This window comes from Sus scrofa, chromosome 3 (genome assembly GCF_000003025.6).
Source record: "Sus scrofa isolate TJ Tabasco breed Duroc chromosome 3, Sscrofa11.1, whole genome shotgun sequence".
NCBI lineage: Eukaryota > Metazoa > Chordata > Mammalia > Artiodactyla > Suidae > Sus > Sus scrofa.
In genome coordinates, this window is record NC_010445.4 from 73,214,202 (window position 1) to 73,230,375 (window position 16,174).

At 45.3% G+C, this 16,174-nt stretch overlaps 1 protein-coding gene across 1 annotated transcript in view; it reads right to left on the minus strand.

Moving 5' to 3' along the window:
- The window catches only part of ANTXR1 (anthrax toxin receptor 1), a 240,636-nt gene that overhangs the window by 56,458 nt on the left and 168,004 nt on the right, over positions 1 to 16,174 (minus strand). The window contains exons 15-16 of the mRNA XM_003125066.6: positions 10,605 to 10,700; positions 9,917 to 10,084 (exon numbers count right to left, since the gene is read on the minus strand). Of these exons, the coding sequence (XP_003125114.3) occupies positions 9,917 to 10,084; positions 10,605 to 10,700 (264 nt within the window). The remainder of the gene's footprint in view (positions 1 to 9,916; positions 10,085 to 10,604; positions 10,701 to 16,174) is intronic.

The window sequence follows — 16,174 nt, forward strand, 5'->3', positions numbered from 1 at the left end:
TTCAGATTATTTTCCCACATAGATTGTCACAGAATATTAGGGAGAGTTCTCTGTGCTACACAGCAGAGGACCAGAATTTTTAAGAAATAAAAGAGTATATGAAAGAAAATATTTGAATCAATTGCATATGGTGAGGGTAAGTATTATTTTGTGAAAAAAACAGGTACCGGTTAGATGTGTATGGGTGTGTATATGAGTGTGTAAATTTGAGTGCACACATGGGCCTACATGGGGCCAAATGTATTTCCTCTTGGGTATGTTTGAAAACACTGCTCTGGAAGAGGCCTTTGAACGATAATGCTGAAAGGCTGGGAAACTCTAGAGACTTCAAATTCCTGGCCACCAAGCTTTTGCAGTGGCAGCATCAGTGTGAAACTGCCACCTCGAAGACTTGGTGCTCTGAAATTATTTTCTGGGGGGGTTTTATTCAGATACAAAAAAAAAAAAAAGTGCCCTTGAACCTTTATCAACTCTTGCTCGAGTTCTTGTGGGTTCCACTTTGTCTTGCTCAGGGCAATATTTCTCATAGCTCTTGGCCAAGTATTTACAAAAACCTCTAAAAATATTTTGAAATGACTTAGAATGCTGGGAAGGACTCTGCTGGGTTCAGCATGGTTTTCTGCATTAAATGGTTTCAATCATCAGTTAAACGTTTTCCTAATTGAAGGTTCTTTGGGATAAGCATTTATATTTCAGGATATAACTGGATGGATTTCCTGGATGAATGCATCTTTTTCTTTCCCCTTTTTTTAGGATGGTAGAACTCCTGGTATTTGGCTTTGTAAGTCATCCTGCCCTCAGTGTTTTCTGCACTGATCCCTCAACTCCTTGACAAATGAGGAGCAGTGAGATGGGGCTGAAAGAAAACGAGGCCGGTGAAGAACTGTATTAATTAACTCAGCAGAAACATCAAGCTTCATGCAGACCAATGGGCAGAAACTACCTAGATGTGTAACTTAGGAGCATGAGTTAGGTTTTTTGTTTTTGTTTTTGGTGGCACCGGATCATAGAGTGATATTTAAGTGCAAAAGGACTGGATTCACACTGTTTGTGTTCTGAGGCTACCCTTCACCAGCTCTGCTGCAGCCTTGGATAAACTGCTTCATGTCCTTAAGCCATACTTTTCTCATGTTCAAAACAGAGATAATAATACGGTCTATAGATTTGTTAAAAGGCTTACAATTAGATATTGAAGGAAGATATTTGTCTCATGGAAAGTATTGATTCCATCTCATCAATGATCATGGTAAAGTCATTAAAATGATAATCTGGGAGCTCTGTAGAAAGATGGAAATGAATGTTTTGCAGAGTGTAAGAATCCAATAATTTGTACTTTATAAGCATGGACCTACCATCCTCCATTCTGGGCTCCTTCAACTGGATTTCTCCCTTGCGCTCTGGCTTCTATAACAAGGTTCAATGGCCCTAACATGTCTCCAAAGCTGCTTCATGAAGGCCGCTCCCAGCGTCTTGGGTACCCAACGCCTCGGCCACTGGTGCCCTCATTTAACTTGATTCTTTAGAGAGATCAAATGTCCTGGCCTCTCCCTTCCTCACTGTCCCTTGGCTCTGCCTGCTCGTTCCTGCCTCTCTGATGAGTCCTTCTCAGCCTCTTTTGCCCTTGCCCTCTGCCTGCACTTGATGCCTTGGTGTCCCCTTCTTCTGGTCTCCCCTTCCCAGAGGCTGAGGCCTCACCCTGACTACTCTCCCTTAGTCCCACAGGTCAATCTTCCAGCTCACATGTTCTATCTTTAGCTTAGTCCTCTTTCGAGCTCCAGATCCAACTACCTACAAGATCTCAGCTATGATATAAACATATCACATGTTTGATGCTTATAAACATATAAAAAACCAAGCATCTCATATTGAACGATTTTTCCCCAACCTGCTCCTCTTTTTGCAAGCCCTGCCTTGGTTCATGGCACTGCCCACATCCAGAGGGGCAAGCTGGACTCCAGAGGGCCATCCATACCTCGACTTCCACTGCCACCCCCTCACATCCAACTGTGACCAGGTCTTGCAGATGTCCACTTTGTCACAGCTCCCCCAGTTGCCTCTTCCTGTGCAGCCCTGCCCCCTGTCTCCATGGTGGCCTAGACCTTCATCATCTGTCACGCATCCTGTGAACATTTTTCTGACTGGTCTTTTCCCTCCAGCCTCCCAGTCCTTTCTACTGATGGATTAATTAGAGATATCATGGCTAGCTGGAATGGAATCTTTGCTGTTAGTAAAATAAAACCAAGAAAATCTTCCTAGCAGTGTGAATTTAGGCAGGTTACCTAACCTCTTTGTGCCTTGGTTTTTTTCCATTTATAAAATGGCAGGGGTAGTAGCAGTTCCTAATTTTGAGGGTGGTGGTGAGAAATGAAGAGATGAGTGCCTGGGAAGCACTCACCTGGGACTGTGCCCGATTGGTGGTGACGTGCTTTATCCAGGTAAGCTGCTGTCGTGGGCTCTTCTGGCCAAGGTGAGACCAGCTAGTTCAGTTTGTATCCTCAGTGTCCTAAGTTCTGAATATCCCACAAATGAACCCAAAGTCCCCATTCCCTGTGTGGCACAGAAAATGATCCGGATAATCTATACACCTTATTACTTCTTTCTACTATATCAGGTAGCTTTTCATGCCAGAACTGAGGTAAGCTTTAGAATAAGAGTTGTTTATAACCAAGAAGAAGATTAATTAATTTTTTTTTTTTTTTAAAGAGAAGTGCAGAACACAGGCTACTGAAACCTTGATTTTCTGAGAGGAGGCAGTAGTCTACCAGTTCAAGACAGTAGCTATTGGGCTTATTAATGACATCCCTTTGGGGCCAGAAGAGCCTCAGCGGATTCTTCCAAGCATCTCTGGGCTCTGTCCCCCACAGACTGGGGGGAGCCTTTGAGTTGCCTCCACGATTTCTTCTCAGATCTGAGTGTCCTGCATGCTCAGGCCTTTCTCCATGGTGCCTTCAAGACACTGGTCCTCACTCTCCAGCACCAGTGCCGAGCTGCTCCGGTGAACCTCAGTGTTGTCCCACCACCTGGGAAGCCTCCAGTAGGGGGTATCAGCTGACATTTAGAAGTAGTTTGCTTTCCTACAGGATTGACATATTTTGACTACAAAATGAGACATTTACCAATGGCAGGCTCCCAACCTCCACCTCGGCCTCAGGCAATCAATACCTTTCAATCCACAAAGGCTGGCCAACCTTGAGTTCTAAGTCAGAGCTCCCTTTTGTTTCTGTCCAAACCAGAAGACTGCCCCCTCAGGGGTTTTGAGGCCATGCATTAGAGCATCCTGGGGGATGGGCTTTGTGGCTGGTTTTTTTTTTTTTTTTTTGGCCAGGCAACAGCTGTGTCTTCTCTTCTGGTTTGTCTGCCTCAGCTGCTTGGAAGTTAGTCAGAGGAGGAGAATTTTGAGGGTAGTTCAACTCATGGGACTGATAGAGACTAACACTAAGTTTTTATACCTTAAAATATATGGTAAGGAGTTCTTGTCGTGGCTCGGTGGTTAGTGAATACGACTAGGAACCATGAGGTTGAGGGTCTGATCCCTGGCCTCGCTCAGTGGGTTAAGGATCTGGCGTTACCATGAGCTGTGGTGTAGGTTGCACACAAGGCTTGGATCCCTCGTTGCTGTGGCTCTGGCATGGGCCAGTGGCCACAACTCCGATTAGACCCCTAGCTTGGGAATCTCCATATGCCACAGGAGCAGCCCTAGAAAAGACAAAAAAAAAAAAAAAAGGTAAATACTGTAATTCATGCTTCTTTCCCTCAAGGGAAAGAGATTAATGCAAAAGTTGGAAACTTTCCTTACATACACACTCACGGGGGGTCATGTTTCTTCCTCTTTTTTTTTTTTCTCTTGGTCTTTAAACAAATGTTTGGAACCATTCTAAAAAGTAGCCAGAGAGGGACCAAAAAGTCTGTTCAACATCAAGAGCTCATCTGCCAGCACTGAAGACTTCAGTGTGTCTTGCTGGGTTATATCCAGCTTCCTTCAATACAGTTTCACGACTGAATGTTGCTTGATTACAAGGTCAAGATGCCTAAGGTCAAGGACGACAGGTTGGCCTGATGGAAAATGAACAGAAGACCGCCCTTTCCCAGGCACTGTAAGCAGGCTGGTCTGGCTCTCTTGCAGAGAGCAGCCGGTCTGCTAGGCCAGCCTGGGTCTGGCTTTTGTCCTTCAGTTGTCACTTCTGTCACTACCAGTCACTTGGGGGAGCTACTGGAAAAGGAGAAAAACCCTTTCTCTGAAGGCCACAAGCCTTCCAGCAAACCAGAAAACAGTCCTGGTTTTAATCTTTCTGGTGGCCATACATCTGGGTATTACTTAACTCGCCTGAAACGGTCAGTCCCAATTTAACGAGAAACACGGGATTGCTGTAAATCCGGGGGGTGGGGGTGAAAACTGAGCAAAGAACATTTCAGGCCAAATATCGGAAAATTTCCTGATCATGAGTCTGGAATGAGGAAAGGGTGAAGTGTGGTCAGTGTGGTCAGTGCCTTAAATGAGCCTGGGCGACGCGGAGAGCAGCCCATTGCAGACTCCTTAGCACGAGAAGGTTCCTTCTGGGAGGGCTTAGCCACTGGGCTTCTCTGCCCCTCAAATCTATTTCCTGGAATGCATGAAAAAGCATTTAAATGTGTTTAAAGGCATATAGAATTCTGACCACCTTCCCTGGGGAACGAGGACTCTTCTCAGTACCTCCCAAAGATTTTGTGCTGGGAGGAGGGGTTCTCCCTGTTTCTAGAGGGGGTAGAGAGCAGGTGGGTTACCCTCCGTGAGCTGCCTGCCTCCATCCACTGTCTGGGTTTCTCTGCCTCCCTTCCTCTCCACCTTGGAAGCCGGACCTCTACAGACGGCACCATCTAGCTCTCCTTGGTCTGGCCAACAGGTGGCACCGGAAGGAGATGACAGTCAATAGATGAATGGATAAAGAAGATGTGTGTGTATATATTAAATACTATTGCTATCACTCAGCCAGAAAAAGATGAAATAATGCCATGTGCAGCAACATGAATGGACCTAGAGATAATCACACTAAGTGAAGTAAGTCAGATGGAGAAAGACAAATATCAAATGATATTGCTTCTATGTGGAATCTGAAAAAATTGATACAAATAAACTTATATACAAAACGGAAACAGATGCACAGACGTAGCAAATGGACTTATGGTTATCAAAGGGGACATGGAAGGAAGGGTAAATTAGGAGCTGGGGATTAACATATACAATTACTATATATAAACTAAGTAACCAACAAGGACCTACTGTATAGCACAGAGAACTATATTCAATATCTTATAATAAGCTATTAGGGAAAAAACCTACAAAAGAATCCATACATATATATGAATATGGATATAGATCCCTGAATATATATTCATATAGCTAAATCACTCTGCTGTAAACCTGGAGCTAACAAAACATTGTAAATCAAATATATTCCAATTAAAAAAAAAAGAAGGTGATGAGAGGGGCAAGATGGGAGGGGGGATCCTGTACCTGTGTCTTCTGTTCCTTCCCAGACCCCCACCTCCATCAGTGTCTGTGTTCTTATAGGCAGGGGTCTGCAAACATTTTCTGTTCAGGGCCAGAGGGTACATATTTTAGGCTTTGTAGCTTAAGAGGGAAACTCAAGGATAGTATGTAGGTACTTATATAATCATTTAAAAATACAAAAACCACTTCTAACTTGTGAGCCACATAAAAACAGGGAACAAGGTGGGTTTAGATTACTGACTCCCTCTCTATGGCTCCAGCTCCCATTGGGTGGCCTCTTCTCCAGGGTGTAGCTCTCTCTGGCTCCATTAACACCCTCTCCCCTCCTTGGCTTTCAGGCTTAGGGATGTAACACCCCTCACTGTTGCTAGTCCCTGGGTGCCTCACCATTGCTGCTAGTTCTTTTAACCCCGCCCACACCTGTGTGAGTTCAACCCTTCTGAGTGTGCCTTCAGTTTCCTGCCAGGACTGTGACAAATCCAGCAAGAGTGTTCAGCAAAGGGAAGCAGCGTTTACGGCACATCGCGAGGCTGAATGTTTGCCCAAGACCTAGACATTGTGGCTAGAATGGGGTTCATCATGGACCATGCAGTGGGTTAAACAGGATGAGGGCTGAAATTCTGGTAGCAAGTCTTCTCTTCCTCTGGACTAATGGTATACATTATGACTTCTGAAATCCTTTCTGTGCTTCTACTTTCAAACCTCCTTGCTCTAGCCCTGCCTTCCCCCAGCTGACCCAGAAACACATAAACTGCTCTCTTTTCCTCTCCTCTCTTCAAAGAGATGGCAAGAAGAAGGTCGCCTTGCTTGGCCCGAGAGTACCAAAGTGATCTGTGTAGGGGACAGGAGAAAGTTTACCTGGCATGATGCTCTGGGAGTGGTTTCATAATTACATCCCACGCCTCAGCTCTTTAACCACAGATGGTGGAATCCCTATTTCTGTGCCAGGTACAATGTTGTTTATTGGTGATTCAAAGATGAGTTAAGCATAATTGGTGCCTCCGGGGCAGGGGTGGTCAAATCTGGTGGAGGGAAGACTCATAACCAGGAGCAGTGATACCTTCTCCTACCTTGTGCAGCATGCTCAGTAAGCATTGGCACAACCTGCTCCACCAGCAGGAGGCGCATTCACACTGTCTCATGTCCTAACAAGGGGGTCCTGCTGAGGTGTTTGGCGAGCCCAGCAGCATCACAGGTTTTTTTCCATCTGGCTTTTTTTGGTGATTCCTCGACACTCAGATTTTCAACCACTTAACATTAACCCAGCAGCTGAGTTTGTGGGAAACATGGATCCATGTGAAACCCAACATGGTCCCCTCGCTGAGATGCCTGACAAATCTCTGGGGTATGACCATAGTTGTTTTGCCACACCCCACAGTTCATGCCCTGAGGGAGCCCCTTCTGGAAGGCTGGCTGGAACTACAGGTGAAAACTTCTTAAATGGGCTTCTGAAAACTCAGGTTGCTGGGCTCCACCCTGAAAATTGCTGATGCCGTAGATCTGGGTTGGATCCTGAGAAAGTTCTTTCCTAGCATGTTCCTGGGGGATGCTGATGCTGCTGGTCCAGGGACCACACTTTGAGAACCAGGGTACATACAGAATGACCAAAGGTTGGGGAGCGGGGGCTGCAGAGGGAGCAGTAACTGGGGGAACACAGGGGTATCACTTAGGGAGTTTGGATGTGAAATTTGAAAAGGGAGGTGTTGGGGAAAATAGCAGTGTCACTTTATGAGAAAAAGTGGGCAGGTTGCAAAGGCGAGGGAAGCCTCTGAAAGGAGATTGAGTCATCAGGTTTGGGAATTAGCCCTGGGAATTTGTATTGTTAAAGCTCTTCCATGTGATTCTGATCCTCAGCCAAGTTTGAGACCCTCTGTATATTCAATATCCAGCAGTACTTGGCACATAATAGATGCTCAACACATGCATCTTGAATTGATACTAACACATACTCTTTGAATTGATACTAATTCCAAGTGGGTGCTGGGAGTGTTTTTAGATTTCTAAGCGGAGTTGTCTATATCCTCACTGATTTCATAGACCTCAGTCCTAACCCACTAGTTCACAGATGCTCTCCAGCAGCAACTGGATTCTTCTAATAGAATTAATGTTCTCTCAACATCCAAGATTGCAGAGACGAAAACCTGGCTCTCACTAAACATGTATTAGTCACAAGGTACAGATTCCTGCAAACGACATAAGAGAAAATCCCCTTTCTTCATCTTTGAGATTCGACTTGGCTCCTTCCTGTCTGAGGATGCATGCACGCCACTGCATGTTCCACATTAGAAAATAATTAGAAGCAAACAGCTGTGGGCCAAGCAAGCTACATTTTGCCCACATTTTCCCAGAGTTCAACTTATTGCCTAAGGGGTGGAGGTGGGGGCGAAGCTTATCTTAAAAAAGAATCTCACTGCTCTGAACACAACAAACCAAAACAAAAAGGCACTGCCGTGAGTGTGAGCATGAGGTAGCTTGGCTGAGCAGAGACAACTACCAAGACAATTTTGCTCCACTGATTAAAATGCTTATTTCTTTCGATATCATGGGAGAGGGGCTGCTCTAAAATTAGCGAATATCTCATTGAATGATGAGCATTATTTTTGTTGTCATTAGAAGGATAAGGGTGTTTGTGTGTGTGTGTGTGTGTGTGTATGGGGTGGTGATGTGAGCTGGTTCTTACTTTTTTTTATTTTTATTTTTTGCTTTTTAGGGCTGCACATGCAGCATATGGAAGTTCTTAGGCTAGGGGTCAAATCGGAGTTGCAGCTGCCGGCCACAGCCATAGCAACATGGGATCTGAGCCGCATCTGCCACCTAAACCACAGCTCACGGCAACGCCAGATCCCCGACTGCCAGGGATCGAACCAGCACCCTCATGGTTACCAGATGGATTCGTTTCCGCTGTGCCATGACAGGAACTTCCTGGTTCTTTTATTGAATCTTTCGTTTGAGGAGTTGGCCCAGTTCTATCTGTTGCACAGAACTAGAGGTTGTAGACTTGAGTTGGAGCCTTGGTTTCCAGCCCTGGGCAGAGCAAGGACTCTACTTACCTCACTCACCTCCCCCTGGTGGGAAATGAGCCTATGGGGACAGATTATGTCAGGCTTTTCAGTGTGATTTTCTAATGCTCTCTGACAACTGCCATAGTGCAGATGCTTAAAAGCAAGACAGACGAGCAAGGGTATTGAGTGAATCACATGAATTCAAAGACATCTGCACCCAAGAGAAAAAGAGAAAGAGAAAAGAGGTCTTCAGGAAGCATTAACTGCCTCCTCCGGCTGAAATTTCCTAATAAGCCAAAGAAGGTTTTAATTAAGCTTTGGACCTTGGGGGGAAGAGGGACACCAGAGAAGTAAGGGGTTTTGCTCATAGCCAGGAAACGTGACTACTGGATCACAGGCCAGCTCAGTCCACTACTGTGTCCTGATATACCAGTGCTTGGCTTGAATAAAGGGGACTGGGCTTACATTATGGCAAGAGGAGCAGGGATTTGGCATCAAGGAGAATCCTGCCATTGTTAGACTATGGAAGTTATGAGACATTACTGAAAATTATAAGGATCTTCTGGGGTTACTACCAAAGTCACTTTCTCCTAGTCCACTCTCATTCCATCACTTTGCCATGGCGATTTAAAAAAGCCCAGCTCCCACTCCTGGGCATATATTCGGAAAAGACAAAAACATAACGCACCCCGATGTTCAAAGCAGCCCTGTTTACAATAGCAAAGACATGGAAGCAACCTAAATGCTCATCAACAGATGAATGGATAAAGATATATTCATGTATACATAATGGGATACTACTCAGCCAAGGAATGAAATGATACCTTTGGCAGCAATGTGGGAGGACCTAGAGATTATCACTCTAAGTGAAATGTCAGACAGAGAAAGACAAATATCATATGATATCACTTCCATGTGGAATTAAAAAAATGAAGCAAATAAACTTTTTACAAAACAGAAACAGATTCACAGAAAAGAAACTTGTGGTTACCAAAGGGGAAAGGGAGGGGAGGGATAAATTAGGAGTTTAGGATTAGCAGATACACACCAGTATATATAAATGAAATAAACAACAAGGACCCACTGCATAGCACAGAGAACTATAGTCAGTATCTTGTAATAACCTATAAGAGAGAAGAATCTGAAAAAGAATATGGAATATATATATAAAAGGGAACCACTTTGCTGTCTACCTGAAAGTAACACGACATGGTAAATCAACCATATTTCAATTTTTAAAAAAAGCCCAGCTCTCACCTTGATATTGTGACAACTGAGAAAGCACACCCTTACACTTTCAAGTCCATGATTTTAGAAATTTCTTTGTGATAAGCTGGATTTTGTTTTTTTATCATCTCAAAAGATACCCATTCTTACTATGTAAGTGTTTTACCAGGAGTGGATTTTTGAGTAGAAAGAGGCGCACCTTGATCGGAGAGTACCACTTCCGGGGGGAGGAGGGCCGGCGCATGTTGTTGTTGAGATTTCGGGGTTCGGGGAATTCATACTCCTGTTCCGGCATCTTGACTCTTGCATTCTTTGCCTTCTCCAACTTGGCACCTTCTTCCGTGGAGCCCTTTTCTCCCCAACGAACCTAAAGTTAAGTAACATACAAAAAAACCAAAGTGACAAAATAAAATAGGATGCCCCTTGGAGAGTGGGGATTACCACTACCTGCAAGGTGTGTGCGATTCCTCTGGGTTCTGAAGGCCGGGAGAGCGGGGTGGTGTGGAACCAGGGAAACAGGGAGGGTGGAGACGGGAGCAGAGGGAGCAAGTGAGGGGCGTGGCTATTGGGGGAGGAACTGTCCAGGCGGGGGGCACTGCACGTGCAAAGGCGTGGTGGGACCAGGCAAGAACTTTGGACTTTACTCCATCGGGAGAGAAAACCATTGTGGGGAGGGGGATTTGAAACAATGAGTGAACTGCTCTGACTCCCAACGGGCAAGATATGGAGGCACACAGGTAAGAGGCGGTACCGGGCACCTCTCCATCTGATGCCTCACAATCCACATCCCTATTAGATCTCAAGTGGGAAATTTCACCAATTTACTTTGGTTTGCTGTCGCTGAATGGCCAGCACATAGATATGAGTACATGAAGCCGTCCCCTCACCTCCATCCTTTTAATGCCTCCAACACCTCGCCCTCCATAGTAAGAGGCATCTACAGTTGGCCACTTTTTCTTAGGCAGACCATCATCATCTTCTTCCTGCAGAGAGATTGGGACACATGAAGGAAGCAGAGCACCACAGTGGTATGTATGGGTCCACTGTGGCGAAGTGGACAGGACACGACTGCCTGGGTGAAATCCCAGGGCTACCATTTACACTGGGGCCTTGGGCAAATCTCTTAACCTATCTTAGTTTATTTTCCTTGTTTGTGATTGTGGTGCAATCCTGGGACCTGTTCTCTTCTGCATCTCTACTCTTTTATAGGCTGTCTCATCTCGTCCCACCTACATGTTAATGACTTGTGAATTCACATCTTCATCCCTGACTCCTCTGAACCCTGGCGACTTGGCCCTAACATCTCCTCCTGGGGAACGAATCCACATTTCAACACAAAGAAGACCTTGGAGGGAGGGTCATGGCCGTGAACAACAATAACCTGAATAGAGCTGAATCTGTCAAGTGACGATGTAATATCTGTCTTCTATCTTATATCCTTTTGTTTAGCAGAAACGTACTGAGAATTTAATACATGTCCTTTTATAAAAACATATAAACAGATTTTTTTTTGTGAAAAAGTCTTTTTATTTTAAGATAAACAGACCTTTTGATCTCACTTTTGTTTTTTCTTTTGTGGCCACACCTGTGGCATATGGAAATTCCTGGGCCAGGAACTGAATCCAAGCTGGAGCCATGACCCGTGCCACAGGTGTGGCAACGCTGGATCCTTAACCCACTGTACCAGGCTGGGGATCGAACTGGCACCTCTACAGAGACAAGTGGATCATTACCCCATTGCCCTGCAGCGGGAACTTGTGATCTCACTTAATTTGACTGTTGAAGAAGTTCCTCTAACCGTTTACTCTCTGGGTGACCCTATGAAAATTAGTGATTTTTTTTCCCCCTAATATACTACATTTTTTATCTTAAAATAAGAATAACTAGTAAATTTAAATTTGCATTTTTTCTGAGGACTAAATGAGAAATGGTCAATAATAAAAAAAAAAAAAGACATGCTGATTTCCCTACCTCAGATCTGTTCCTCCCATAGTCAGCCCTCCACCCCAACTGGGAGTCACTCTTGAATTCTCCCCCCCCCCACCGCACCTCAATTTGCCAGCAAGTTCTATTGACACAAATTTGTAGCTACTCCAACTCTACCTGTATCACCACCTCCACCACCCTGGTCCCAAGGCCCCATAAATGTCCTCTTGGCTCCTGAGGTAGCTTCTCCTGGATACCGACTTCCCTGCTGCCCCCTTAGTCACATACAATCCATTCTGCACAAAGCAGCAGAATAAATTCCAAACCCGGACTCTGCCTTGCGAGCTCCGGCCTTGGCTCACCTCCCCAGCCTTCCTCCTTACCACGCTCTCCTCCTCCCTGCATTCCGGAGGCTTGCCCTGTGTCTAGCCCTTGAATACCCAGCCTGAGCGCACTCCTCTCTTGGGGCTAGACACGAGCTGTCCCTTGTCCAGGAATGCTTTTCCCCCTGGTCTTCTCATGGTTGGATCTTTCTTATCACTCCTCAGAGAGCTCTTCCCCGGACTTCCTTCTCAAGCAGCCCAAGTCTCTTCATCCCATCAATCTGTTTTCTTTTTCATTACAGCTCTTATCATGGCTGGAGATTTATTTATCGTCTGTCTCTCCACACTGGAATGTAAGTTCCAAGGAAGCTGCCATTTATTTGTCCTATTTACCATTGCACTGGCAGCTCTTGGACCAGAACCTGGTACGTGGTAAATGCCCAGGAATTATCTGCTGAATTTATGAATAAATTCAACAAGAGGATTTAAATAAAGCAGTTAACGCCATGTCTGCAACATAGCCTAGTGACACTTACTATAGCACTTACTGTATTTTTTTAAGATGAAGGGAGAAAATGGGAGGAGCTTGTAAGTTTGTGGCTAGAAAAGGGGAAGGATAATTAGCAAAACTGTTCCTCATTTTGGTACTGTGATTGCTCCTGATGTGGGGAGAAAAACTCACCATCTATGGTCATGGATGGTCTGTTGGGTGGTGACCTAGTTTCCCTTTTGGATAGGGAACGGAAGCTGGAAAAGGGGGCTGCAGCGCAGAATGAGCTCAGACCAAGCCTGCTTCCCACAGCCTTACATTGGAGGCATTTGGGGAGGCAGAGCGGAGTCCCATGTGGGGCCACTACTGTGTGGAAAGGGGCGTCTCACAAAGGGGCAAGGTCCAAAGCAAGGGTCAGCAGAAGAGAGATCAGAGCCAGAGGTGACAAAACAAAACCATAACATACAGCATGTTAAGACTCCCAGGCTGAACTGCTGCGCTTGCAATGGGCAGTCTTCTTTCTTTCTTTCTTTTTATTTATGTGGCATATGGAGGTGCCTAGGCTAGGGGTCCAATCGGAGCTACAGCTGCCTGCCCACACCACAGCCACAGCAACTCGGGATCCGAGCCGCGTCTGTGACCTACACCACAGCTCACAGCAATGCCAGATGCTTAACCCCCTGAGAGAGGCCAGGGATTGAACAAATCCTAGTCTGATTTGTTTCCACTGCACCATGACGGGAACTTGGCAGGCTTCTTTTTAAACATTAAAAAAAATGAATATATCTGAAGGACAATGATCATAGCTGACCAGAGGACTTCCAATATTCTGGCAGCTGACTAGAACAGGTCAATTTCTCTGTGTTTCTTTTAAACTTATCTGTCCTTCTTAGATGTGGGACAGTGAGCCCTGAGGGCACAGTGGATTCTGTTGACTCTTGCATTCTAAGTCTTATGCAGAGCCTGGAACACATAGGTGCTCAATAATTGAATTTGTGATAACCACAGCTCAGTTTATATATCCTTTACCACGCATGTGCTGCTCCCTCTTCTGAGTGCTTGGCCTATATTAGCCCAGTCATCTCACAAGTAGCCAGTGTGGTAGGTGGTGCATTTACACCCATTTTAGAGATGGGGAATAGAGAGGTTAAATGACTTAGTGACCCAGGCTGGATGTGGAGAAGCTGGACTTGAGCCCAAGCAGCCAAACTCTTGTTTGATTGCTTCTCAGTGTTGACAAAGTTCTCGATTTTGTCCCTTTGCATTTTGCTTTTCTAATCCTTTGATACTTTCAAGTAAATGCTAGTTTTCAACATCTCACCCTTTGTAGCTGCAATTTTGAAGATGTCTGACTACAAAATATAGCAAAATAATAAATGAAAATTAAGCAAAAAAAATAAAAACCCAAGAAAGAAAACACTATAGTTCACAGTATTTTATCTTATAATTTCAGAAAGCTTCTGCTGTCAACCAGGGACTTAGATATTTTCCACACATGGTTAAACTTTACCAGCAGAGTGTGTTTGTGTGTCATATATGAAATATGGCTTCAAAAAGCCTGGGTATCCCTGGTCTAGGGCCGTTTTCAAAGGACTTCTCTGAAATTAAGTCACCCTAAACTGAACAGAGCAGCACCGAGAATGTAAGAAATTCCAAGAATAAAGCTACTCTATGCAATAGCAGACTGGAGTGGTCATATGAGCTTCCTAATTTCTTGAATGACAGGAGCACAAACGTTAGAAAGCATTCAACTGAGCCTCTGCGTTGCACAGAAGAGGACAGTCGGATCCAGAGAAATGAAGAGTTCAGCAGAGTGAGGCTCTGATCTGGCTTGCTGATGCCTTGTGCAGGATTTCCTCCCGTATTCGCACACGGATCTGCCCTCTCGCCTTTCTCTAGTTCATCATGCTGCCTGGGTACCCAGGCTGGGCTGGCCCTCTGCGCATGTGCAGAGGCCAGTAGCCCACACAGGAAATGCCGAGACCGCAGCAGTTCCACGCGCTCCTGATCCACCAAGCCTGCCTCTGATCCCCTGACCCGAGCTCGCCTGCCAAACTCAAACAACAACAGCAAAGGACAACACAAAGGCCCAGGGTTTGACCAAAGGGAGAGTCAGAATTTCCCTGCAGTTACCATGGCTCTGTTTACGCATTCTGAGAAGGGAGGGTTTTGCAATCTTCAGAATTCAAGGGAATCTTTGATGTTTTTTTTTTTTTTTTTCTTTCATTTGGCCAAAAACTGAGGGACTAAAGTCATCCCCAGCAATTCCATGAACAGAACTGGTGGCATCTGAGGTGAATCTCTAGATCTAATTAAACAGAAGGGCTTTAGGGGGAGTCCCCCTGGTCGTACTGTCCTTTCAGGACATAGCAGGGAGGGGAAAACCCACCAGGACAGAAATCCTCTATGATAAATGGAGGAGGAACTGGATAAGCTGAATTGCTCTGAGTCAACAGGACTCAGGGGTTTGTGGGCAGTCCAGTAGAAGATGAGCAAAAGCGTAGACCTGAACTCCAGGAAACTGCCAGGGCCTGAGGACATCACGAGAACATTCCAGGAGTGGAAAGACAAGAGGGTAAAGAAGGGGCTGTTTAATATTCTGTCGGAAGTTATTAATTGGCTGCACTGTGTTGTAACTCACTCGTACTTTTAAATCTTCAGTAAAACTTCCTACGCAGATGGCCTTGTGCCATCGGTGGCTTTGGGGAGTGGAGGAATTGGGTTAGATGGTGTCTAGCAAATGAAGGAAAGGAGATAACACAGAAGAAGCAAGAAGAGTCAGTGGTGCCTGGAGAAACCGCAGAGATTAGGGAGGGATGCTGGTTTCCTATTAGGGGAAGTCATGTTTAAATCTTAAAGGATGTGGTGGCCCCAGACATCCAGTCGGCTGATGTTTGGGTAACACAAGTGGCAGCCCATTACTCATATATATTCGTAGAGGCCCATTCTGACTGCTTGTCCTCAGGCAGACCTGGGCATGCTGTCAGTCAGAGCTCTGCTTAATGAAAAAATAGTTGCAAAAGATGAAGTCTGATACACACATTTGGTTAGCCTATAACTGGATTATGCTGTCCTCACACACTGAAACTCTCCCATCTTTCCAGTCATGCCAGGCTTTTGTGTAGCTCCAAGCTTCAACATTCACAGCTCCATATGCTTGGAACACGAGTCTCTCCTTTCTGCCCATCTTTTAAGAAATTGCTTGAATGTAACTTATTCTGTAAAGAGCCCCATCATTCCCCAGGAATTCTATGCTCCCTTCATGTGTTTGCCACGGTTCCTTGTATTGATCTTCATTCACTCAACAAATATTTAATTACTAGCTAGTAAGCAAATCAGTGAGCAGAGTGGGTGAGATCACCCCTCCCTACAGACTGCGATGTGAATAGTGCCCCCTGGAGTTGTGTGTATGGTGGCCCTCTGAGACTCAGTCCACAAGTTTTTTTTTTTTTTTTTCTTTTTAGGGGCGCACCTGCAGCATATGGAGGTTCCCAGGCTAGGGGTCTAATCAGAGCTGTAGCCACCAGCCTATGCCACAGCCACAGCAACCAGGGATCCGAGCCGCATCTGCAGCCTATACCACAGTTCACAGCAAGGCTGGATCCTTAACCCACTGAGCGAAGCCAGGGATCAAACCCACATCCTCACGGATCCTAGACGGGTTCATTAACTGCTGAGCCACAAAGGGAACTCCCTACAAGTTCTTTAACATTCTTGC